The 24,834-nt window shown below is 42.9% G+C and overlaps 1 protein-coding gene across 3 annotated transcripts in view; it reads right to left on the bottom strand.

The window, feature by feature from the left end:
- Positions 1 to 24,834, bottom strand: part of LOC144685008 (protein kinase C-binding protein NELL1-like) — an 814,339-nt gene that overhangs the window by 579,735 nt on the left and 209,770 nt on the right. For all 3 annotated transcript variants that reach the window (XM_078549518.1, XM_078549520.1, XM_078549521.1), the window contains one exon: positions 4,763 to 4,891. In XM_078549518.1, coding sequence (XP_078405644.1) covers positions 4,763 to 4,891 — 129 coding nt within the window. The remainder of the gene's footprint in view (positions 1 to 4,762; positions 4,892 to 24,834) is intronic.

The following is a 24,834-nucleotide window of genomic DNA, read 5'->3' as shown; positions in this document are numbered from 1 at the left end:
AGGTGGCAAAGAAGCAAACAAAATAGGATAGTGGGGCTGTAGTAGCTGGGATCAAAGCGAATAGCACATCTAGTGACCAGTTACAAATGAGCTTACTCCCTAGTACTAATTCATTTATAATATTAAAATGATTCCCTGAGGAACCTGTTCTGCTGTACGATATAAAGGCACCAAGCACTCATAAGGGATTGTGCAAACACATGGGTTCATTTATTTAGACTGTGCACATGAGAACATATATACATGGATAGAAAGTTTGAAGACATCAGCAGCAGAACTGCGTGTGCTATGCTCTCCTCACAGGCCAAAGTGAAACTGAGACTGGCTCACATGACACATTTCCCTTCTAATATTGGCATGCTGCTATCCCTTAAAGGCATATTACAACACTGTATTCCCCCAGCACCCACCCGCCACATGTTTTTGAGCGTTATTGTTCCATTTTCCCTGCTGTTTCCTTGCACTGAACTTTCTGCACATGAGGACTGTTAATAAAACAAAGCTCATCCGAAGATAATTGTATCAAGTATTTGTATGATACCTTGGGCAGAATCTTGTTGAGGCATCAGTGGTCTTGCCTGCTGGCTGGAGAGCTGGTGAGAGACCCGTGCTGCCTCTTTTCGGAAGGCCCCCTGAACTACAAGCACTGAAAATCAGGCACTGGCAAAGCCAGTGGATGGCCTTCCCTTGGAATCAAGATCCTGGGGGTAGAAGTCTCGCCTACCGAGGGCTGCTGGTCAATCAGAGACGACCAGCTCTTGTGCTCAGCAACACCACAGGCTGCTGCATGAAAAACACCTGCTGGAGTCCCAGAATCTTGAAGTGACCCACACCACAGATAAATAATTTGTGGGGGAGGGGCTGTTGCAGGGAGAAGGGTGTAGGAGAAGTCGGCAGCAAGGTCAGGGGTGTAGCTCTCGCTGGGCCCTTCCCCTTCCTGATGTCCAGCTCCTTGATCAGGCACTGAGTGCCTTCGAGGAAGGGACTCCCCCAGAAGTGACCAGCTGGCCACACAGTTTCAGCTGCCGTGCATGTCGCATGGAGGCAGGACCCCCTGCAGCTGGATTAATACCAGATGTGGTGGGATGAGGCCTTTAAGTGGTCATTAATTAGTCACTTAAGGGCCTCAATGACCACTTAAGATCTCAATATGCGGCAGGGCAGAGAGGTCAACCATGGGCCTTCCCGCCCAGGACTTAGTTGAGGCAGAGGCGGAAAGGCAGCGAGGTTCTAGTACATCTCCTAATTACACGTCTTCCTGCATCCAAGCTCGCCACCAATGACAACAGAAGCTTCTGCCCAATGTTTACAGTATTTTAACAGATTAATCAAAATGGCTCTCAATGTTGGTAAGAGATCGGTATTAATATGAAACAGTTCTGATTAGATTTGCTGAGGTTTTTTCACCCTTAAGAACATATCTGGATCTTTCCCGATAAAATTGACCATGAGGGGCCAAGGGCCAGGCATCCAGGACCCTCACTAACAGCTTAATTTGTCCAGGGTTAGTTCACATTTTTCCCAGTTACACAATTTAATCCTATATTTGAAGACCCTTTCTAAAAATTGCCAATGGGTCAGTTGTCACCATGGTTAGCAAGGATTGTTTTCTCTTGTCCTTTATTTAGTCGATACAAAAATTACCTTGAGCTCCCCGGGTCCAAAAATTCAGCCAGAATATTGAAATCAATCATTAGTTATGAATTGCATTCCACCAAGGATTATCTTCAGAAATCCAATCTTTCCTCCTCAGGCAATTAATCAATACCTAAAATATTGATTTCAAAGCCAATTGCTTTCATTTATCTGTTGTTGCTGGGGAAGTGAATTTTCAGAGAGCGTCCTTATTATCCATTCGTTTTCTATCTTCCTACCATTATTGCTGATGGTTTATGATATAAACCAGATCATGTAGAAATATGATCCACAAATGCTTCATAGCCAGCTGCTGGGTCTCTAACAGATGGCAGTTTCCATATAATTGTTTGTTAACAATTAGCTCCTTGAGTCAATTGAATTATTTTACCATTTACCAGAGGGTTACAAGATTAAGGGTATAAATTAGCCCCTCAGATGATCTCATGGTCAGTGCTAAAGCAAACGCTTTGCAGCTAATATAACTTGTCACTTCAAGAGCTGCAGAAATACTTTTAACCTTTGTTACAAAGGAACTAGCGTAAGACTCTCCTTGACATACAGCGGAAATCTGAGCACAGATTTCAGTCATTGGGTTGGTTGAATTCAGCAGGATGAACATAAAGATGCAACAGGAAGAAAGGGAAGAAATTAACCCTCCTAGTTCCTAGCCAGTTTCTCCTACTAGAAACAGATGAGGAAAGGATCCGGCTTAATCGTGGTGCGTTGAATTCTGAAGAAGGGTCATATCTGGCTCAAAACATTAACCTTGCCAGACCTGCTGACTATTTCCAGCACCTTCTATTTTTGTTACAGCATTCACAGTATTATGCTTTCATTTCAACTTAATCATAGTACTCCTATGGTCACTTACCCTGCCAACACTCACTGCCTTAGTTAACACATGATGGATGGCAACCTGAATGAGATATCAGAGGAGGCTTGAGGGCCTATGGAACCTTAGCCAATATAAGCCAGTGCCTTCAGGGCCGGAGGAGAAATAATTGGAAGGTAATCGAAAGAAGCTATTACTGTCAAGAAAATGTCACATCCATTCTTAAAACCAACTCTGCTTATCAGACTCAATAAGAATTAAGGATTGGTTTTCCATCATGCATTCTATGCTCACTCTTATTAAAGATAAGTGAAGATTCCATTCTGGCTCCTACGAGCATTTACAGCTCTGTGGCATGAAGTACTCATTTCCTGTATGACAGTGACAATTTTTCAAAATTATAATGACTGCTCTTTTACTTGGTTCACAGGAAATGTTTGGTCTTGAAGGAATACATACTAACGACAATGGTTCCAATTCCAACACCATCCTCCTCTCCTAGGCCCCCACCCCACAACCATCACAGTCACCCTTAGGAATCCCAGTTGAAGAACAAGGTGAATTAACTGACAATTAAAATACAATAGTTCAATGTAAGATGACTGATAAAAGCACTTGAGACATCTGTGCTCCTTTAATTCTGGCCTTTTGCACATCCCTAATTTTAATTGCTCCACCATCGGTAGCCGTTCCTTCAGATGCCTCGGCCTAAGCCCTGTAGTTCCCTCCCTAAACCTCTCCTCCTTTAAGGTGCTCCTTAAAACCCTAGTGACAGAGTGGCGGCAATTTCATAACAAAATTGTCATACAGAAATCTGCCAACCATGGAATTCTCTCCCCCCACTACCACCAGCATTAATGCCCCAATGAGGTGCTCATAACATTTCATCACTGGAGACTAAAGACTTTGTCTTGCCAACTCAAATTTATATACATCACAAAAATAAGAGTGTGATCAACGTAGAATAGATTGTTTAAAAAGATCAATGTTGTGGGAATAAAATCCTTCACTGATTTCTTGTTGCCATGCCAGTGTAAACATTTCAGTTACATTTCCCCAGCTGCTGATCATTAATGGATCTCAAATGCTACCTCTCACTTATGTATTTTTAACTTCCAATTCCTTAAGATTTTTATTGCTTTTTTTTAAAAAATGACCTCTGTTGAGAAGCACTCATCTTGCACTGATTTTTTTTTTGCTAGCGTTAAAAATGCTTTCAAAACACTGTCAGCTGTCTGGGAACATCCCAATTTCCTGTATGGCACCTATCAATTAGTGCCACAGTGTCTGAGGTCACAATTACTATCACCACAAACAATTTGTAATTTTCATTCTCACCATTACTTATTGTTTGTTAAATGGGGTATTAATGCTCATGTTTCAATTTTGAGCATCTGATAGTGTGTACACTTCTTAAACACAAGGTAGCACTTGGGATCAGACGCAGCTAAGGCTTGTACATATTTTTTTGTTAAATGCATCAGTTTCTGGGGGCAAATGTACCAATGTATAGTTCTTCAGATCTTAAACAGAAAATCACTGATGCAAAATGGCAAAACTTGGAAATACGTGGGCAATTCACCTCGAGGCACAATTCAACATTCATCCCAAACGTGTGTACTCAAGCCCCTGACAATTCACATCAGTTGCCAGCTCACAACGCGCTAAAAAATTCTCCCAAACTGTCCCTGAGCTGTTTAACACCCAAACATGCACGCAAAATATTATCAGCTGTACAAGACTTCAAAAGTGTTTCTACCTTTTGTGTTAACCTACCTTAAATATGTTACCTACTACATAATGAATAAAACGTACATTGCATATTTCACAACGCATTGAGTATTCATCCTGAATAGTACTACTATATCAGTGGACAACCGCAATGATATGATCTGGTCCTTCATATTATGTCACAAAATTAAGCTGCATTCAAGACGAAAGAATGCCACCACATGCAAGGTTAGCTAGGGATGGGCTATAAATGGTAGTGATGCCTATATCCTGAGAATTAATTTTTTAAAAACTCCTTAAAATAGAAACAAGTCATTGTGCACTTGATGGTCTGGCACATCTTAAAACCATTAATTTAACACCATTTCGTAAAATTGGAGGGACACCCACTCTTTAATTTCTCCATCAAACAATTGCCCAATAAAAACACTGCCAGTCTTACAATTGGGTTCCACAACACAACTCGATCCAACACTCCAGCCTGTTTGAAGGCATCATCGAATCATTGTCTTTTCCAAGACACAACAATCAAAAAGGCTCATGAAAAAAACCACCTCCTACCTTCACAATGTGCCATGTCGCCCTGTATGGGAACAAAGCCATTCTTGCACATGCATATAGCTTTTGTGTTCAGATTCCAGCATTCAGAATTTTCACTGCACTGATGCCCCTCAGCACAGAAATCATGGCCTGCAAGGTGAGGGCATGGTTATAGTACAAGTGGGCTGCAACAGCAAGAAAGACATCTAAATCATTTAAGTTCATGAACACACTGATTCTCATTCCAAACCAAGTTGCAGCTATCCCCGACGTAAAGCGCATGTGAAGAACGGATAGTTTATCAAAGAACTGGTATCTGTGGATTTTTATCTGGGCTATAAACTTGTACAATTTATTAATCCAAGGTTCAATGCAACTTCCATGAAGAAAATGGGGATTAAAGAATCAGATACAAAGATCAACATATCCAATTTGTGACACTCCCAAATTTTGCAGTCATTAATTTAGGTAATCAAGATTTCAGGCTTGGAGTGGAATATCCAAACATTTAGCATTCAGTGTTACAAGTTCAAATTGCAGCTAACTGCTGGGCTCTGCAACTGCATTACACAAAAGGTCTTAGTATCCTAATAAATTGTAACTACTTGGGTGATTTCATATTAGAACTTTCCTTCTGCTACTTAATGTATTAAAATATCAGTGTCTATCAAATAAAGAATTATTTGTATTTCCATCGCTGAGGCTGCCTAGATAATTCACCATAGAAAACTGCTCGTGAGTCACAGGCCAAATCTTCCATATGACCCAAAAGCATCTTGGGACTGCGTGGAAGTTCTGACGTGCTGACCTCCGTGGAAATTGCCTGGGAAGTTTCAACTTCCGACGGGCAATTCCCCTGCTCTCAGGAACCACCCTCGGCGAATGTCTCCGACTCTGAGCTAGAGTCAAAGATTTGGGACAATTCCGGTGTACTTCTCTGGATAGCTACCAGGAAATGTTTGACAGAAAAAACCTAATCCGACTCCTGGGTAACGAAACAATTAACCCCCCACAATGATTCACACTGACCCCTGACTCCCCCTTCGAACCCCAACTCAGCCCTGACCCTCTGACTACCCCCCAACTCCCGATGGCCCCCTCCAACTACCCCCAACCCCCTGACCACTCCTCCAGACCCCAACTACCCCAGAAACCCAACCCAACTGCCCCTCTCGACCATGCTAATGCCACCCAACTACCCCCTGAGCCGACCTGACTAGCCCCTGGCCTGATTAGCCCTCCTGAATCAAACTCACTACCCGCCAACCCTCCTACCCATTCACCCACTTACCCACCTACCACCCTACCCACCTGCCACCTATCACCTCACTTACCTACCAGCCTACCTAGCTGTCACATCATCCACCTGTCACCTCACTCACCAGCCACCTCACCCATCCTACCCGCTTGCCTCGCCCATCTACCCGCCCTGCCCATTCACCCATTTACTAACATTCACACTGGACCTTTAAACTTACCATATGGCAGCTCGTGTGGTTAAACCATGGACACGTCCTGACTTTCCCCCAAATCCACAGTGTTGCGCGCAACTCTCGGAGGGATGCAGTGCTCCGCATTTCTGGCAAAAATGGGCTCAGAAGACCCAGCAGGAAATGCGTCGCAGTGTCATGGCAGGAGAAATTTCGAGCAGAGCAGCAATCCAACAATGGCTGCCACTCCTCAAAAGATCCGGGCCACAACTTCATCAGCGAAAATAAGCAGCATATTTCACTGGGGAAGCCTTTGGTATTCCAGTTATTGCATACGTTTTTAGAGTATTTGAAAAGAAAAGGATATCAAACTACTGTGGCTGAGCACCTACGGAAATTTGAAAAATAACTTGGAAATTTGCAGCCAGCGCAAGGATAAAAATTAATGTCTACTAAAGTGCATATATTTGCTTCACAGGCACTTAGGTAGGCGAAATAAAATGTTACATTTCAAAAATTTTGTCATGTTGGAATTAATCCTCTTCCTGTTAATTACTTTTATGCATTCAGTGAGATATTTAATTTGTTAAGGCTCTGGGAAATGGAATCTCTGGAGATATTAAACACTACATTTTGCACAATAGTCATTCTTGGCTATTGCCAAAGAAACTAATTATTCCCAAAGGCCCCTGATGGTGGACAGTGCGAACATCGAGGGTAGAAGCTACTGATTGCTAATGGAGAAGCAATAGGGCTCCAATTACTGTTGGGCCAAGTGTTTTGCTGCTGCTGCAGTGTAAAAGCAAAGGAATAACTTCTCTAAACTTCATTGAGAAGACATTCAGTGAGCAGGAACAGAGAGATCTGGGGCTCACAAATACTAATCTTTGATGATAGAAGGACAAGTTTATAAGGCTGTTAAAAAAATATACAGAGGCAGGAATCTTCCATCTCCACTGACATCGAGCATCATGGCGGGCGTGAGCGGACGATATGGCGGGAAGGCCAAAAATCAGTTTCACAGTATTGTGAAACCCAGTTTGCGATTGTCCACTCCACCCGTCAATGGCGGGCTGCGTTTCCCATCACCAGACGTCGGGAACGTCATTTTAATACATCTGCTATTAACACATTCTGCTTTCTTACCTTTTAGGCCGCTATCAGCACCTTCTTTAGCCCTTACCACTAACACTCCTTTTGTCCATGACATCTTTGCCAATCTCTCCTTAGACCCCACCTATCGCTGGCCTTCTATCCAGCTTCACCTGCTCCACCCCGTTTAAACGGTATAAATTTCATCACATTTCTACTTCTCTTTAGCTCTGAAAGGAAGATCATACGGACTCGATATGTTAACTCTGTTTCTCTCCCCACAGATGCTATCAGACCTGATGAGTTTTTCAAGCATTTTCTGTTTTATTTCTCTTCTGTGCAGCGTTGGCACTGACCACCGCTACCACCGCCTCCCAGGCCAGAGTGGGGAGATTGCTGGACGTCCTGCGGCCAAAACGGCGGTGGACGACATGACGACGGGCCTGCAAAAGGCATTCCAGTGATGGGTCACAGAACTCTTCTTGACTTTCAGGGTCATGTCTTCAGTGGAGCAGTCCTGGACTGCAAACACTGAGAACTGTGTGCATGGCTGCAGTTTAGACATGGCACCCGGAGTAAGGAAACAGTGAGGTAAGGGCGTGGCGGTCAATTCAGAGGCTGCCCGCCAGCGAGATGGCATGTTCCCTGTGACTGCATAATTAATGAGGCGGGTAGCGGCCAATACGGCGTGAAAAGCCGCCATTGCGGCTGATGGGTTAACCGCCCTTTTTCCTACCCGCTACCGCACTTAATGCAAATCTGGGATGAAACCACCCAGAATCTTTGGCTTTATAAACAAAGGCATAGGTTACAAAAGCAAGGACATTCTGCCAAAAATGTATAAATCATTGGTTACTTTAAAATATTTGAATAGAGCATTGTGTCCAATTCTGGGAACCACACATTAGGAAGGAAGTCAAATCTTGGGGAGGATGCAGAGGGGATTTAACAGAATGCTACCAAGGATGGGGGACTTGAACTATGTGGAGAGACTGCAGACACTGGGTGGATCTCCCTAGAGCAGAAAAGGTTGAGGGAAGATTTAATAGAGATTTTCAAAATTAGGAGGGGTTTTGATGGAATATGGAAAAGTTATTTCCACTAGTAGAATGATCGCATACCTATTTACTTAATGGGCATAAAATCCATGGCGGCAGGGGGCGGTGTGGTGGAAATGAGATTTCATTTTTTACACAGCAAGTTACAATCTGAAGCATTCATTTTCACATGAATGCTGATGACGCCAAGTTCTATCCCACCACCATCACTTCTCTCAACTCCTCCACTAAATTGTCGGACTGCTTATCCCACATCCAGTTCTGTACGAGCAGAAATTTTTGCTTATTAAATATTGGGAAAGCTGATTGAAGCCATTGTTTCTGGTCCCCGCTCCAGATTCTATTTCTCAGCTACTGGCTCCACCCCTCTCTCCTGCAACAGTCTGAAATTAAGCCAGTCTGTTCACAGCCTTGAAGCGTTTTTAATCCCGAGATGAGCCTCCAACTCATATTAATGCCATCACTAAGACTCCCTATTTTCACCTTGGTAACATCTACGGACTTTGCCTTTGTCTCAACTTATCTGCTGCTGAAACCCTCATTCATGTCTTCGTCAGGGTGAGGGAGAAAGTAACAAAATCGAAATCAGGGTTACTATGCATGTATGTGAATGCAAGGAGTATAGTAAATAAGATTGGGGAATTACAGGCCCAGATTGCCATGTGGAAATATGATGTTGTGGCAATAACAGAGAGCTGGCTCAAGGAAGGGCAGAAATGGGTGTTAAATATTCCCAGGTACAAGATGTTCAGAAAAGATAGGAAAGGAAGGAAAGGAGGAGGGGTGATGATATTGGTAAAGGAGAGTGTTGCAGTGATGGAGAAAGAGGATGTCCCAGAGTGTTCAAGGACAGAATCAATTTGGCTAGAGTTAAGGAACTAAAAGGGTGCAATTACATTGCTCGGTGTAGTCTATAGACCGCCAACTGGTGAGAAGGACGTGGAAGAGCAAATCTGCAGGGAAGTTGCAGAGAGATGCAAACATTATAGAGTAGTTATAAAGGGGAACTTTAATTACCCAAATGTAGACTGGGATAGTGGTAGAGTAAAGGACAGAGAGGGGTAAAAGTCCTAGTTTGTGTTCAGGAGAATTTTCTACAGCAGTATGTGTCCAATCCAACAAGAAAAGATGCACTGTTGGACCTGTTTCTTGGAAATGAGGTGGGCCAAGTAGATCAAGTGTCAGTGGGGGAACATTTAAGAGACAATGATCATTGTATTGTATGTTTTAGGATGATGATAGAAAAGGACGATAGGCAATCGAGAGTAAGAATAATTAACTGGACAAGAGCCGACTTGGAGCTGGGCCAGATAGACTGGAGCGAAAGATTGGCAGGAGAAACTGTAGCTGAACAATGGGCTACCTTCAAAAAAGAATTGGTTCGGGCACAATCAAGGTATATTCCATCGAAAGGGAAAAGTAGGGCAGACAAATCCAGAGCTGCCTGGATGAAAAAGGAAATAGAAATTAAGATAAAGAAGAAAAAGTGTGCTTATGACAGGTGTCAGGTAGAAAATACAATTGAGAACCATGAGGAATACAGGATGTTCAGAGTGGAGGTGTAAAAGCACATTAAGAAGTGAGGAGGGATTATGAGAAAAGACTGGCAGCCGACATAAAGGGAAATCCCAAAGTCTTCTGTAGGAATATAAATAGTAAAAGGATGGTTAAAAGGGGGAGTAGGGCCGATTAGGGACCTAAAAGGGAATTTACACATGGACCAAGGGACCATGGCTGAGGTATTAAATGAATACTTTACATCCGTCTTTATCAAGGAGGTAAATGCTACCCAGGCCATGGTTACAGAGGAGGAAACTCTGTCACTAGAAGGATTCAAATTGATAAGGAGGAAGTGTTGAATAGACTGTCGGTACTTAAAGCTGACAAGGCACCAAGACCGGACAAGATGCATCCAAGGATATTGAAGGAAGTGAGAGCAGAAATTGCAGGGATACTGGCCATAATTTTTCAGTCTTCCCTAGACTCAGGGGAGGTGCCAGAGGACTGGGAAATTGCAAACATTATGCCTTTGTTCAAAAAACGTTGTAGGGATAAGCCTAGCAATTACAGACCAGTCAGTTTAACTTCAGTGGTGGGCAAGATTCTAGAAACAATTATTCAGGATAGAATTAGTAGTCACATGGAAAATATGGGTTGATAAGGAAAAGCCAACATGGATTTCTAAAGGGAAAATTGTGTTTAACTAACTTGCTGGAGTTTTTTGAAGAGGTAACAGAAAAGGTCAATGAGAGTAATGCTGTTGATGTGGTGTACATGGGCTTTCAAAAGGCATTTGATACAGTGCCACACAACAGACTTGTAAAAGGTATTGCTCATGGAATAAAAGGGACTGTAGCAACATGGATACAAAATTGGCTGAAAAATAGGAGGCAGAGGGTAATGGTCAATGGATATTTTTCGGACTGGAGGAACGTTTGTAGTGGTGTTCCCCAGGGGTCAGTATTGGGATCCTTGCTTTTCCTGATATATATTAATGATCTAGATCTTGGTGTGCAGGGGAGAATTTCAAAGTTTGCAGATGATACGAAGCTTGGGAGTGTTGTAAACTGCGAGGAAGACAGTGTGGAACTTCAAAAGGACACAGACAAGTTGGTGGAGGGCAGATAGATGGCAGATGAAGTTCAATGCAGAGAAGTGTGAGGTGATACATTTTGGTAGGAAGAACATGGACAGACAATACAAAATAAGGGGTGAAATTTTGAAGGGGGTGCAGGAGCAGAAAGACCTGGGTGTATATGTGCATAGATCATTGAAGGTGGCAGGACAGGTGGAGAGAGCAGTTAATAAAGCATATAGTATCCTGGGCTTCATTAATAGGGACATAGAGTACAAGAGCAAGAAGGTTATGTTGAATTTATATAAGACACTCGTTAGACCTCAGCTGGAGTATTGTGTACAGTTCTGGGTGCCACATTATAGGAAGGATGTGAACACACTGGAGAGAGTGCAGAAGAGGTTTACAAGAATGGTTCTAGGGATGAGAAATTTCAGTTACGAAGATAGATTGGAGGAGAGGTTGGAACTGTTCTCCTTGGAGAGAAGGCGGCTAAGAAGAGTTTTGATAGAGATGTTCAAAATCATGAGGGGGTGGACAGAGTAGAAAGGAAGAAACTGTTCCCACTCGTAAAAGGATCAAGAACGAGAGAGCACAGATTTAAAGTGATTTGCAAAAGAAGCCAATGTGACTTGAGAAAAATCTTCTTCACACAATGAGCGGTTCGGGTCTGGAATGCACTGCCTGGAAGTGTGGTGAAGGCAGGTTCAATTGAGGCATTCAAGAGGGCATTAGATGATTATCTGAATAGGAACAATGTGCAGGGGTACGGGAAAAAGGCAGGGCAATGGCACGAGGTCATAATGCTCGTTTGGAGAGCCAGTGCAGACCCAATGGGCCAAATGGCCCCCTTTCTGTGCCGTTAAAATTTTGAGATTGTTGCCTCTGGATTCGACTATTCCAACACACTACTGGCTTGTCTCCCACATTCTGCCCTCCATGAACTTGAGGTCACTCAAAACTTTGCTGCCTGTGCCTTAACTTGCAACTCCAGTTCCCCTATCACTCCTGTGCCCATCACCATTGGCTTCCAGTCATGCAATGTCTTGATTTTAAAATTCTCATCCTTGTTCTCAAATTTCAGATGCGGGGAGGGGTGGGGGGAAGATGGGGGTTGCGGATGGGTGGGAAGGCCACTCAGTGGAATTGACATGTCCCCCACCCCACCTTCAAACTCGTTGGTGGGGGAGCATAAGATCCAGGCCCACGTTTCCATGAGTTTCTAAAACTTGCTTTCTTACTTCGACTACAAGCTTCTGCCAGCTCCCTGAGGGCCACAATTTGGTTCTTTCACTTGAGAAATGCGTCAACTGTTTTTAAACTGTAATTATACACAAATTGGATGTTTAAAATTATTTATTGAATAAGGCTAAATCCACTCAATCTGGGTGAAAAGTTGGGGACATGACATGATTAGACTATTGCTAAAGCGAGCAAAACAGTTAAATGGATGTCAATTCAATGATGTTGGTCACTGGTAAATAATCCAACTTTCTATAAAAATGCCAGTATAAAGTTACAATTTTATCCTTACTATATTGAACTTCAGCTGAAAGTGACGAGGTTTTGGAAAAGCTCAAATATAAAATGGACATCTGTACTGGAGCATACAGAGATCCCCATCACACTGATATAAACTAAAGTGAAATATTTAATTCAAGTCTACCCCCCCCCCCCCCCCCCCCCCCCGGTACCATGCCCAAAGAGGGGAAGACCATGGACTTCCCTGGGATTGATCCATGATTATGCTTGGCAAAGTACTGCAGTGGTTTGCCATTGCCTTCTGCAGTATGGCTGACCAGGAAACTCTCCCACTCTTACACCGACCACATTGGAAGGATTTACAGATGGAAAGTCAACCTCTATGGCCATCGAGTCCTGAAGTGGGACTTGAACCCAGAACATTTGGCTCAGAGGTCGGGATGCTACTCCTGCACCACAAGATCTCCGTCAAGTCTACCTATTATGACAAATAATGGGGAGAGGTACTAGTCTATTCAGACCACCACCCATTGGTGTCCTAGGAAAGGTCAAGAGCCAAAGGCGTTTCATTGGACTTTGATACTACAGCCACTTACACTAAAAATTGCGCATGTTGCCGGTCGGAACAATGCGATTGTGGATGCCCCATCGAGAGTTTAAAGAGCATGGGGCAGTAACAATGGCCGGGATTTTCCAGCTCCGTCGTGGTGGGACCCGTCGCGGTGTCATTCGGAAGCCCTGCCAGAAGTCCTTTGCCTTTCGGCGGGACCGGACTATCCCGGGCGCGGGTAGAAAATCCCACCCAACGTCTTAAAGTCGGGCGAACGTGTTGGGTTTTATAAGAATGTAAAATAAAACTGTATGTTTCTAATGAAGCTTGTTTTTCAAATACAATGTATTATTGTCATTACCTGTGTAATATGTAATATGTTATTTGTTAAAGGTTATGATGTTATGAACTTGCTGCATTTCAAACGCCATTGCAAAGGAAACTGTACTAGGGTAAGGCTTGCTTTTTTCCAAAGGCATGGGGAGGGGGAGGAAAGTGTGGCAGCTTTTGACCCAGAAGCAGTAACAGTATGGAAAATTTGTAATTACTTTAACACGTTTGAGGAATCTGTAATCACTTTTTTAAAAAATGTTTGAAAAGGGCTGTTAAGAGTTTGTGTCACCTGTAAAGGGATCAATTATCATGTTTGGATAATAAGAAATATTGATCCATGTGACCTGGCCGCCTCTGACCTGGGAGCCAACAGGAAGTTAAATTGCAGAAGCCGCGTGGCACAGAGACAGAGAGAGAAAACAGGAGAGCTGGAGGAATGAGGAGGCGAAGCAGAGACGGAGAGTGGGATTCTTGAATGGTCAGAAAGCGTGTTTAGGATTGCTGCCACTGTTTCTTTCACTTCCAAGTGGTTCGTTACCCAGAATCAGCCATACCATGCAAAGGTAAAGGCGGTTCCGGAGAGATTCACAGTACCACAACCAATGCAAGCTGAGGGTTGAGAAGGATCCAGAATGAAGCGTGCCATACAGGGAAGATTTCATGGGTAAAACGCTATTTCCACAGAAGCTGTTGCCTACAGAGAATCGGCTAAGCCCTTGAAGGAATTCTGCTTCAAAGAACTATGTGGCTGAAACTGAGACCATACAGGAGTGTCATAGAGTCATAGAGGTCTACAGCACAGAAAAAGGCCCTTCGGCCCATCAAGTCTGCGCCAGTCAAACAAGTACCTAACTATTCTAATCCCATTTTCCAACACTAGGCCCATAGCCTAGTATGCCATGGTGTCACAAGTGCACATCCAAATACTTCTTAAATGCTATGAGGGTTTCTGCCTCTACCACCCTTTCAGGCAGTCAGTTCCAGATTCTCACCGCCCTCTGGGTGAAAAAATTTTTCCTCACATCCTCTCTAAACCTCTTGCCCCTTACCTTAAATCTATGCCCCCTGGTCATTGATCCCTCCACCAAGGGGAAAAGTTCCTTCCTGTCTACCTTATCTATGCCTCTCATAATTTTATACACCTCAATCATGTCCCCCCTCAATCTCCTCTGCTCAGGGAAAATAACCCCAGCCTATCCAATCTCTCCTCATAACTAAAATTCTCCAGCCCAGGCAACATATTGGTAAATCTCCTCTGCACTCTCTCTAGTGCAATCACATCCTTCCTATAATGCAGATTCCAGGACTGCATGTAATACTCGAGCTGTGGCCTAACCAGCGTTTTATACGGTTCCAGCATAACCTCCCTGCTCTTATATTCTATGCCTCAGCTAATAAAGGTCAGTATCCCATATGCCTTCTTAACCACCTTATCCACCTGTCTCGCGACCTCAAGGGACCGATGGATATGCACACCAAGGTTCCTCTGATCCTCAGTGCTTCCCAAGGTCCTACCATTCATCGTGCCCTGTTTGTCCTTCCCAAGTGCATCACCTCACACTTATCCTAATTAAATTCCATTTGTCATTGATCAGCCCATCTGACCAGCCCGTCTATATCCTTCCGTAATCTACGGCTATCCTCCTCACTACTTACCACCCCACCAATTTTCGTGTCATCTGTGAACTTACTGATCAACCCTCCTACATTCAAGTCTAAATCGTTTATGTATACCACAAACATCAAGGGACTCAACACCAACCCCTGTAGAACCCCACTGGACGCTGGCATCCAGTCACAAAAACACCCCTCAACCATCACCCTCTGCTTCCTGCCACTCAGCCAATTCTGGATCCAATTTGCAAAATTGCCTTGGATCCCATGGGCTCTTACCTTTGTTATCAGTCTCCCATGCGGGACCTTATCAAAAGCCTTGCTGAAGTCCAAGTCGACTATGTCAAATGCATTGCCCTCATCTACACACTTGGTCACCTCCTTGAAAAATTCAATCAAATTGGTCAGACATGACCTCCCCTTAACAAAACCATACTAACTTTCCTTGATTAATCCCTGCCTCTCCAAGTGTAGAGTAATTCTGTCCCTCAGAATTGCTTCCAATAGTTTCCCCACCACTGAGGTTAGACTGACTGGCCTGTAGTTCCCTGGTTTATACCTTCTTCCCTTCTTGAATAACAGTACCACATTGGCTATTTTCCAGTCCTCTGACACCTCTCCTGTGGCCAGAGAGGTATTGAAAATTATTGCCAGTGCCCCTGCTATCTCCTCCCTTGCCTCACTCAACAACCTGGAATGCACTTCATCCAGGCCTGGAGATTTATCTACTTTTAAGCCTGCCAGACCACTTTGAACCGCCTTGCTTTCTATGCTAATTTCTTTAATTATATCACAGTCCTTCTGCTTGATTTCCATACTCACGTCGTCGCTCTCACTTGTGAACACCGACACAAAGTATTCATTTAGAACCCTACCTACTTCCGGCTCCACGCACAAATTACCACTTATGGTCTTTCCCTGGTTATCCTCTTACTCTTAATGTACGTGTAAAATAACACTGGATTTTCCTTTATTTTGCCTGCCAATGTTTTCTCATGCCCCCTTTTTGCTCTCCTAATTTCCTTTTTAAGATCCCCCCTACGCATTCTATACTCCTCTAGGGCTTCTGCTGCTTTGAGCCCTCGGTATCTACCATAGGCCTCCCTTTTTCTCTTTATCCAGTCCTGTATATCCCTCAACATCCGGGGTTCCCTGGGTTTGTTGGTCCCACCCTTTGTCTTTACTGGAATATGTTGGCCCTGTACTCTCCCTATTTCCTTCCTGAATGAGTCCCACTGCTCTGACACAGATTTACCTAAAAGTAGCTGCTCTCAGTCCACTCTGGCCAAATCATATCTGAATTATTAAAATTGGCCTTCCCCAAATTTAGGACTCTGATTTCTGGCCCATCCTTGTCCTTTTCCATAACAATCTTAAATCTAACAGAGTTATGATCACTACCTGCAAACTGTTCCTCCCACCGATACCTCTACCACTTAACCAACTTCATTCCCTAAAATCAAGTCCAGGACCGCCCCCTCTCTTGTAGGACCTTCTACATGCTGGCTTAAAAAGTTCTCCTCGATGCATTTTAAGAATTCCGCTCCCCCTAAACCTATCACACTATGACTGACTCAGTTAATGTTTGGGGAAGTTGAAATCCCTCACTATTACTACCCTATTATTTTTACACTTCTCTGAAATTTGCCTATATATCTGCTCTTTTATTTGTCTCGGAATGTTTGGGGGCCTATAGTACACTCTCAGCAATGTGATTGCTCCTTTTTTGTTTTTACATTCTACCCATATGGCTTCATTTGAGGAGCCTTCTAAGATGTCATCCCTCCTTACTGCTGTAATTGATTCCTTGATCAATATTGCGATATCCCCTCCTCTTTTACCTCCTTCCCTGTCATGCCTGAAGACCCTATATCCTAGAATATTGAGCTGCCAATCCTGCCCCTCTCTCAACCATGTCTCTGTGACAGCAATTACATCATACTTCCATGTGTTAATTTGTGCCCTCAACTCATCTGCCTTATTCATCAGACTCCTTGCGTTAAAATAAATACCATCCAACCTTGCCAAACGCCCTTGGCCTTAATTGGCCTATAATTTCCAAGCCTTCCAGACTCACTTGCTTCTAATTTTGGCTGTGTATCTCCCCTTGCCAAAGCTCCTCTCAGGATGCCATCCCCCTGCTAAGCTAGTTTAAACCCTCCCCAACAGCACTAGCAAACCTCCCCAGGAGAGTGGGCTGCCTAAAAAATCAGTGAGATAGTCTCTGTTGTGTCTGTTATTCCATGTGTAATTTATTGTTTGTACCATGATTTGTCTGTTATTCTATATATTTAATTTAGGGTGATTCTGATTCGTGTTAAAGCAAAAGTGACAAGACGTGAAATCTTGTTGGTAAATTCTTCATTTGGGGGTCATTCACTAAATTTGGTTATTTGGGTTTATGGATCCCCATGGGGGTAGCAATACAACAGATATGCTAGAAATGGGCCGATACAATGAGAACAGATGCAACACTTTTAAACATTATGCTTTGGATATTTATAGTACTTCTGCATTAAAATTAAATATAAAGAAATTGTAATTCTAGACATTGACTGAAATGGCATAACAATCTAAATCAAGGGGTGAAGCAAAATGCTGGTGTCAGTTGGCAGCACTCTTGCCTGAGGCAAAAGGATATGGGTTCAAGTACAACTGCAGAACTTGAACACAAAATTCTAGGCTGACACTCTACAACAGTGCTGCACTGTTGGAAGTACTGTCTTACCGATGAGATGTTAAGGCAAGGCCCTGCCTGCCCTCTCAGGTAGACATCAAAGAACTCATGATGCTATTTTAAAGAGGTGCAGGACTGTTATCCCCAGTGTTCTGCCAATATCTTTCCCTCAAACACCACAAAAACAGGTTATCTGGTCAATATCACATTGCTATTTGTAAGAGCTTGCTAGGTGCAAATTGGCTGCTGTGTTTCCTACATTAGAACAGTGACTATGGACGTACTTCATTGGTTGCAAAGTGCTTTGGGACATCCTGGGGAGGTGATAGATGCTAGAGAAATACAAGTCTTCCTTTTTATTATAAAAAGTAGCAACAGAAGCTAATGAAACTGTAAACAAAAAAAAAAGGAGAGTCTCATTTCAGAAGGAACACAATGAAAAAGAGGGAATTAATGTTAAATTTAAATAGAGGCATAGTTAGACCATGCTTTGATTACCACGCGCAATTCTGGTCTCCCTATTATTATAAAAAGGATATTGAAGCCCAGGACAACATGCAAAAACAATTTAAGAATGTAGGGCTTAGGAGCAGGACTAGGCCATTCAGCCCCTTGAGCCGTCTCCACCATTCAATTTACAAGATTATCAAAATTGAGAGGATGCAAATGGTCCTTTCTCTGGAAATGAGAAGACTAAGAGAATTGATAGAGGTTTAAAAATTATGAACGAGTTCAATACAATGGATGTTTAGAAACACTTGCTGATGAATCCAAAGTTAAGGATCATAAATATGAGAGGGCCGCTAACAGATCAAATGAAGAACTTAGGAAGAATTAGACAACGGTGACAATGAGGAACTCAAGGTCATGTGGAATGGTTGAAACAAATATTATTGGTGTATTTAAAGGCAGAGAGACGGGAATAGAGCAATATGGGGTCGGGTGCAAATGAGTCCATCTGAAGTATAAATGCCAGCACGTATTCGTTGGGCTGAAAGGCCTGTTTCTGTGCTGTATACTTTATGTAAATGTAAATACACAAAATAGTTTTCTTGTCAGTATTATATCTTACACCAAAAAATTCTGTGGTAACCATCTGCACTTACTAACAAGATCAATATGCTGATTACACAACTGAAGTGAAAAGAAATTTGGAAATGCGGTAATAAAATTCAGAATCTTTTCATTGTAAAGCCTCAGATTTGCTGCTTAGCTCTCCTTCCCTCTTCAGGATTCAATAACACCCCCAATCAAACAAAGTAGGCAGTTAGAAAATAGACGCAGACGTAAATGAATAAATAGCCTCAAAGTTAAGTCTCTGCAGTACCACTCAAACTTAATTTATCTGTATTATTCATAACAGACAGTTAGACTCCCATAAGCCATCCAGAGCTACATCTTGTGACTTAGAGCAACAGAAGGGCAAACCAGGCTTTAAGGTCAGCTTAAATGGAAAGAAAATTGCATAGGGTGTGCTAAACTCCACACCCCAATTCTCAATATGTGCTCCATAGCTCCACCTCAGCAGTAGCAATTCACAAAATCTATCCTCCAATGCTGAATTGTACTTTGGGCTTCTTCTACACAGGCCTTCATTAGCTCTAAAGCAGTAGGACCTTGCAATTTAATGTGACAGTCTCCTAAACACAAATCCTTGCTAATATATTAGCCAAATTCCTAATGTTTATGGAAACATTCTCCTGGCTATTCTTAGGGTGTTGGCTTACATGAAGTCAACCAACAAACTGCAAGAAATAACCAAATTATTCTTCAGGTTGAAATTTTTCTTCAACCCCCAATTCTGTTTTTTCTATTATGTCTTAATTTTGGGATTCATGCTTAATTTATTTATAGTAAGACCTATTCATTTAGATTTTCCCCTTGTGGCCTCCCTATATTTTTCACATTGATAAAAATGCCAGATGGAGGCCAGCTTGCATTCATATTGCACCTTCAATATATAAAACATCCCACAGTGCTCCATATAGGGGAAACATATTCTACATAGTCAAAGAGAAGAAGAATGAAGCATGATTAGAGGTAGGGAGAAAGGTAACAGGGCAGTAGGATTTAGAATGGGAGTTCCAAAAAATACAGTTTGGAGAGCCAAGGTCTCATCTATTTAACAGATAAAGAAACAAGTACACGCACAGTGACAGCCTTCAGAATTTTTTTCAAATTTGATCTTGAGATGAGAGTGCCACTGGCAAGGTCAACATTTGTTGCCCATTCCTAATTGTCCTTGAGAAGGTAGTGATGAGCAGTCCACGTGGTTTAGGTATACCCACAGTGCTGTTAGCGAAAGAGTTACAGGCTTTTGACCCGGCAACAGCGACGGACCAGCATACAGTTCCATGTCAAGATGGTGTGTGACTTGGAGGGCAACTTGCAAGTGGTGCTCTTCCCACGTGACTCCTGCCCTTGTCCTTCTATATGCTAGAGGTCGCTGGTTTGGAAGGTGATGTCAAAGGAGCCTTGGTGAGTTGCTGCAGCACACCTTGTAGATGGTACACATTGCTGCCACTGAGTGCAGGTGGTGGAGGGAGTGAATGTTTAAGATGGTAGAAGGGGCGCCAATCAAATGGGATGCTCTATCTTGGATGGAGTCGAGCTTCTTAAATGTTATTTGAGCTTCACTCATCCAGGTTAGTGGAGGATATTCCATAACACTCTTGATTTGTGCCTGGTAGATGGTGACAGACTTTGGGGAGTGAGGAGGTGAGTTACTCACCACAGAATTCCCAGCCTCTGACCTGCTCTTGTAGTAACAGTATTTATAAGGCTGGTCCTGTTCAATTTCTCTTCAACGGTAACTCTCAGGATGTTGATGGTGGGTAGTCAGCAATGGTAATGCTGTTGAATATCAAGGGGTGATGGTTAGATTTTCTCTTAGTGAGAATGGTCATTGCCTTGCACTTTTGTAGTGCAAAGGTTGCTTGTCACTTATCAGCCCTAGCTTGCATGTTGTCCTTGCTGCATGAAGGCATGGACTACTTCAGTGTGAGGCATTGCGAAATGATACTGAACACTGTGCATTCATCAGCAAACATCCCTACTTCTGACCTTATGTTGAAGGGAAGGCCATTGATAAAGCAGCTAAAGGTGGTCGGACCTAGGATAGTACCCTGAGGAGTTCCTGTAGCCATATCCTGGAGCTGAGATGATAGACTTCCAACAATGACAATCATCTTCCTTTGTGCTAGGTATGAATCCAACTAGTGGAGAATTTTCCCCCTGATTCCCAACGACTTCAATTTTGATGGGGCTCCTTGATGCCATACTCAGTCAAATGCTGCCTTGATGTCAAGGGCAGTCATTCTCAGCTCACCTCTGAATTCAGCTCTTTTGTCCAAGTTTGGACCAAGGGTATAATGAGATCTGGGGCCAAGTGGTCCTGACTGAACCCAAACTGAGCATCGGTGAGCAGGTTGTTGCTGAGTTAGTGCTGCTTGATAGCATTGTAAACAACACCTTCCATTACTTTGCTGATGACTGAAAGTAGACTGATGAATTGGCAATGCTGGCCATGACTGCTTTAAATTGCTACATTTCCACTGGTTGATAAGCTGTGTGAGGTTTTGTCAGCACCTCACCTCACTTGTGTGTTTTTTTGAAATATAAAAGCACAGAAAAAGCTTCTACAAGTATATTTAAAGGAAAAGAATTGATAAAATGAGCATTTCTCCTTTAAAGGGTATGACTGGGAAATTAATAATGGGAAAGAAGGAAATGGCAGAGGCTTTGAACAAGTATTTTGTATCTGTCTTCACAGTGGAAGGCACAAAAAGCATTGCAAGAATAGTAGGAAAGCTGGGGGCAAAAAGGAGGGAGGAATTTGGAACAATCAAGATCACGAGAGAAAATTATTAGGAAAACTAATGGGACTAAAGGCTGACAAGCCCCTGGACCTGATGGCCTGCATCCTAGGACCTTAAAGAACGTGGCTGCAGAGAAAGTGGATTCATTGGTTGTAATCTTCCAAAATTCCCTAGATTCTGGAAAGGTCCCAGAGGATTGGAAAGCCACAAATGTAACACCACTATTCAAGAAAGGAGGTTAAACAGAAAGTGGGAAACTGCAGGTCAGATAGTTTAACATCTGTCATTGGGAAAATGCCAGAACTCATTAACGGGACATTAACAGGACATTTGGAAAATCATAATACAATCAGGCAGAGTCAACACAGTTTTATGAAAGACAAATTCTATTTGCCAAATTTATTAGAGTTCTTTGAGGATGTAACAAACAGGGTGGATAAAGGTAAACCAGCCGATGTAATGTATTTGGATTTTCAGAAGACATTTGATAAGGTGCCACATAAAAGGTTACTGCAGAAGCTAGGAGCTCATGGTGTTGGGGGAAATATATCAGCATGGACAGAGGATTGGCCTGACATACCATGGCAGCAGATCTCTTGGTAGGAGTAGCTACAGGCAGCAGCAGCAGAGGATTGGCTAACTAACAGGAAACAGAGAGTCAGGGTAAATGGGTCACTTTCAGGTCGGTAAACTGTAACTAGTGGAGTGCCACAGAATGGCGCCTCAACTATTTAAAATCTATATTAATGACCTGGATGAAGGAACCATCATTGTAGCCAAATTCCCTGATGATACAAAAATAGATAGGAAAGCACGTTGTGAGGAGGCTGCCTCTGCAAAGGGGTTTAGATAGGTTAAGACAAAGATTTGGCAGATGGAGTATAATGTGGAAAAATACGAGGTTGTCCACTTTGACAGGAAGAATGGAAAAGCAAGATATTATTTAAACGGAGAGAGACTACAGAATACTGCAGAATGGAGGGATCTAGGTATCCTGGTACATGAATCACAAAAGGTTAGAATGCAGGAAGAGCAAGTAATCAAGAAGGAAAATGGAATATTGGCCTTTATTACAAAGGGGATGAAGTATAAAAGTAGGGTAGTCTTGCTACAACTGTAGAAGGCACTGGTGTGAATACATCTGGAGTAGTGTGTACAGTTTTGGTCTCCTTACATAAGGAAGGATTCACTTTCATTGGAAGCTGTTCAGAGAAGATTCACAGGGATGTCTTATGAGGAAAAGTTGAGCAGGTTGGACCGATACTCATTGGAGTTCAGAAGAATGAGAGGTGATCTTATTGAAACATGTAGGATTCTGAAGGGACTTGACATGGTAGATGCTGAGAGGATGTCTCTTCTCATGGGGAAATCTGGAAGTAGGGAGCATAGGTTTAAAATAAGGGGCATCCCATTTAAAATGGAGATGAGGAGGAATGTCTTCTCTTAGAGAGTCACTGGGCTTTGGAATTCTCTTCCACAGACAGCAGTGGAAGCTGGGTCATTGAATATATTCAAGGTTGAGTTGGACAGATTTTTGATCAACAAAGGAGTCAAGTGTTATGGGGGGGAAGACAAGAAAGTGGAGTTAAGGCCACAATCAGATCAGCCATGATCTTTCTGAGTGGCGGAGGAGGTTCACTGGGCTAAATGGACTTCTGCTCCTATTTCTTATGATCTTATGAAACATCTCCTGGCCTTACAACCCTCCAATGTCTCTGTACTCCAATTCTGGCCTCTTATGCAAACTCCTGATTTGAAATGCTCCACTATTAGCAGCCATCCCTTCAGTTGCCAAGGCCCGAAGCTTCTGAAATCCCCTCCCTAAGCCTCTTTCCACCTCTTTCCTCCTTCAAGTCACTCCTTAAATCCTACCCCTTTGTTTTATTATGTTAAATGCGCAACTTGACCTCACGTTGTCATTGGCTATTTGGTGTGGGAGAGAAAAGGACAATGTTCCATATTAGAACAACTGACCAGTTAAGGATCACAAAGGCAGATCTTAAAGATGCCAGCATCATTCCCTGCCCCCTGCCGAACGTACTGCACACTCCACAGCTACATATTAATAAACAGCAGCATCTTGTGTTTATATGGCACCTTTAACATAGTAAAACATCCAAAGGTCTTTCACAGGAGCATAAACAAACAACACATGGCACCAAGTCAAATAAAGAGACATTGGGACAGGAAAAGCTTGATTTTAAGGAGCATCTCAAGGGAGCAGAGCAAGGTGGAGAGTCAGAGAAGTTTAGGATGGATTACCAGAACTGAGGGACGAGTTAGTAGAAGACATGACCACCTATGGTGGGACAAAGGAGGTGGGGGTGCACAAAAGGCCAGAAATGAAGAAGCGCATAGTTCTTGGTTAAGGCTTTACGGCTATAGAAGGTTACAGTGATGGGGAGATCTTGAATCCCATTTCCTGTAGGCAGCGACATCATTCCCATTATGTCTCCACTGCAGTGGTCATTGATGCTGCTGTCTCTCTCTTGCTTCCTTACCCAAGTCCTAATGCTGCTGTTCGTGCCTGTCACCAGTCCTGCTGCTGCTCTAACTAGGCTAGTAACTTAAGTCCAGCTCCTACTGCCTCTCCCTAACCACAGATCCAGAGACAGCAGAGAAAGGGAAAGATATAAGCATAAGATAAAAATAAGAGGAAGAGATTGTATTAAAGGCAAAGTGGAAGCAAATAGAAATACCTATGGAGAGATAAACACATCCAAATCTACTTACTTAAACATGTAAAATCCTAAGGGGACTTGACAGGGTGGATGTTAAAAGGACATTTCCCCTTGTGGAAGAGACTAGAACTAGGGGGCACAGTTTAAAAATAAGCACTTAAGACAGAGATGAGAAGATTTTTTTTTTCTCTCAGAAGGTCAGGAATCTTTGGAACTCTCTTCCCCAGAGAGAGGTAGAGGCAGGGTCAATTAATATTTTTAAGGCACGGGTAAATAGATTCTTGACTAACAAGGGAGTCAAGGCAAGTGGAATGTAGAGTTGAGGCCAAAATCAGATCAGCCGTAATCTTATTGAATGGTGGAACAGGCTCGAGGGGCCAAATGGCCTATTCCTGCTCCTAATTCATATGTTTGTGAGTAAATGCAGAGAAAAAAAATGATTTAATGAGGATAGGCAGAAAATAAAGATTAGGAGGGAGAGTCACAAAGGATTATTTTAGCATCAGCACTAAGTGCAAACTACACCCACGCTAATGCTGCAGGGCAAATGGTCTGTTAGACAATTGTAGCCAGCTCAGTAATTGTACCATAAGGATCTGGCCCCTTGCCCTAAAAGTGGGAGTGATATTATGAACATACTTGACAGAGAAATGATCTTGTTCCTAACTCTATGGGTCTTACATTTTTATTCAGATAGGTCAAAAGGTGAAGTGTGGTACACTGCATTGGTTGTAAAAAACCAGTAAGCGGCCTGTTTCCAGTCTTCACTGTAATCTTCCTGAG

Source organism: Cetorhinus maximus, chromosome 9 (genome assembly GCF_964194155.1).
Source record: "Cetorhinus maximus chromosome 9, sCetMax3.hap1.1, whole genome shotgun sequence".
Classification (NCBI taxonomy): Eukaryota; Metazoa; Chordata; class Chondrichthyes; order Lamniformes; family Cetorhinidae; genus Cetorhinus; species Cetorhinus maximus.
The sequence above is the reverse complement of the archived record's forward strand: the minus strand, read 5'-3'. Positions and strand labels throughout refer to the sequence as shown.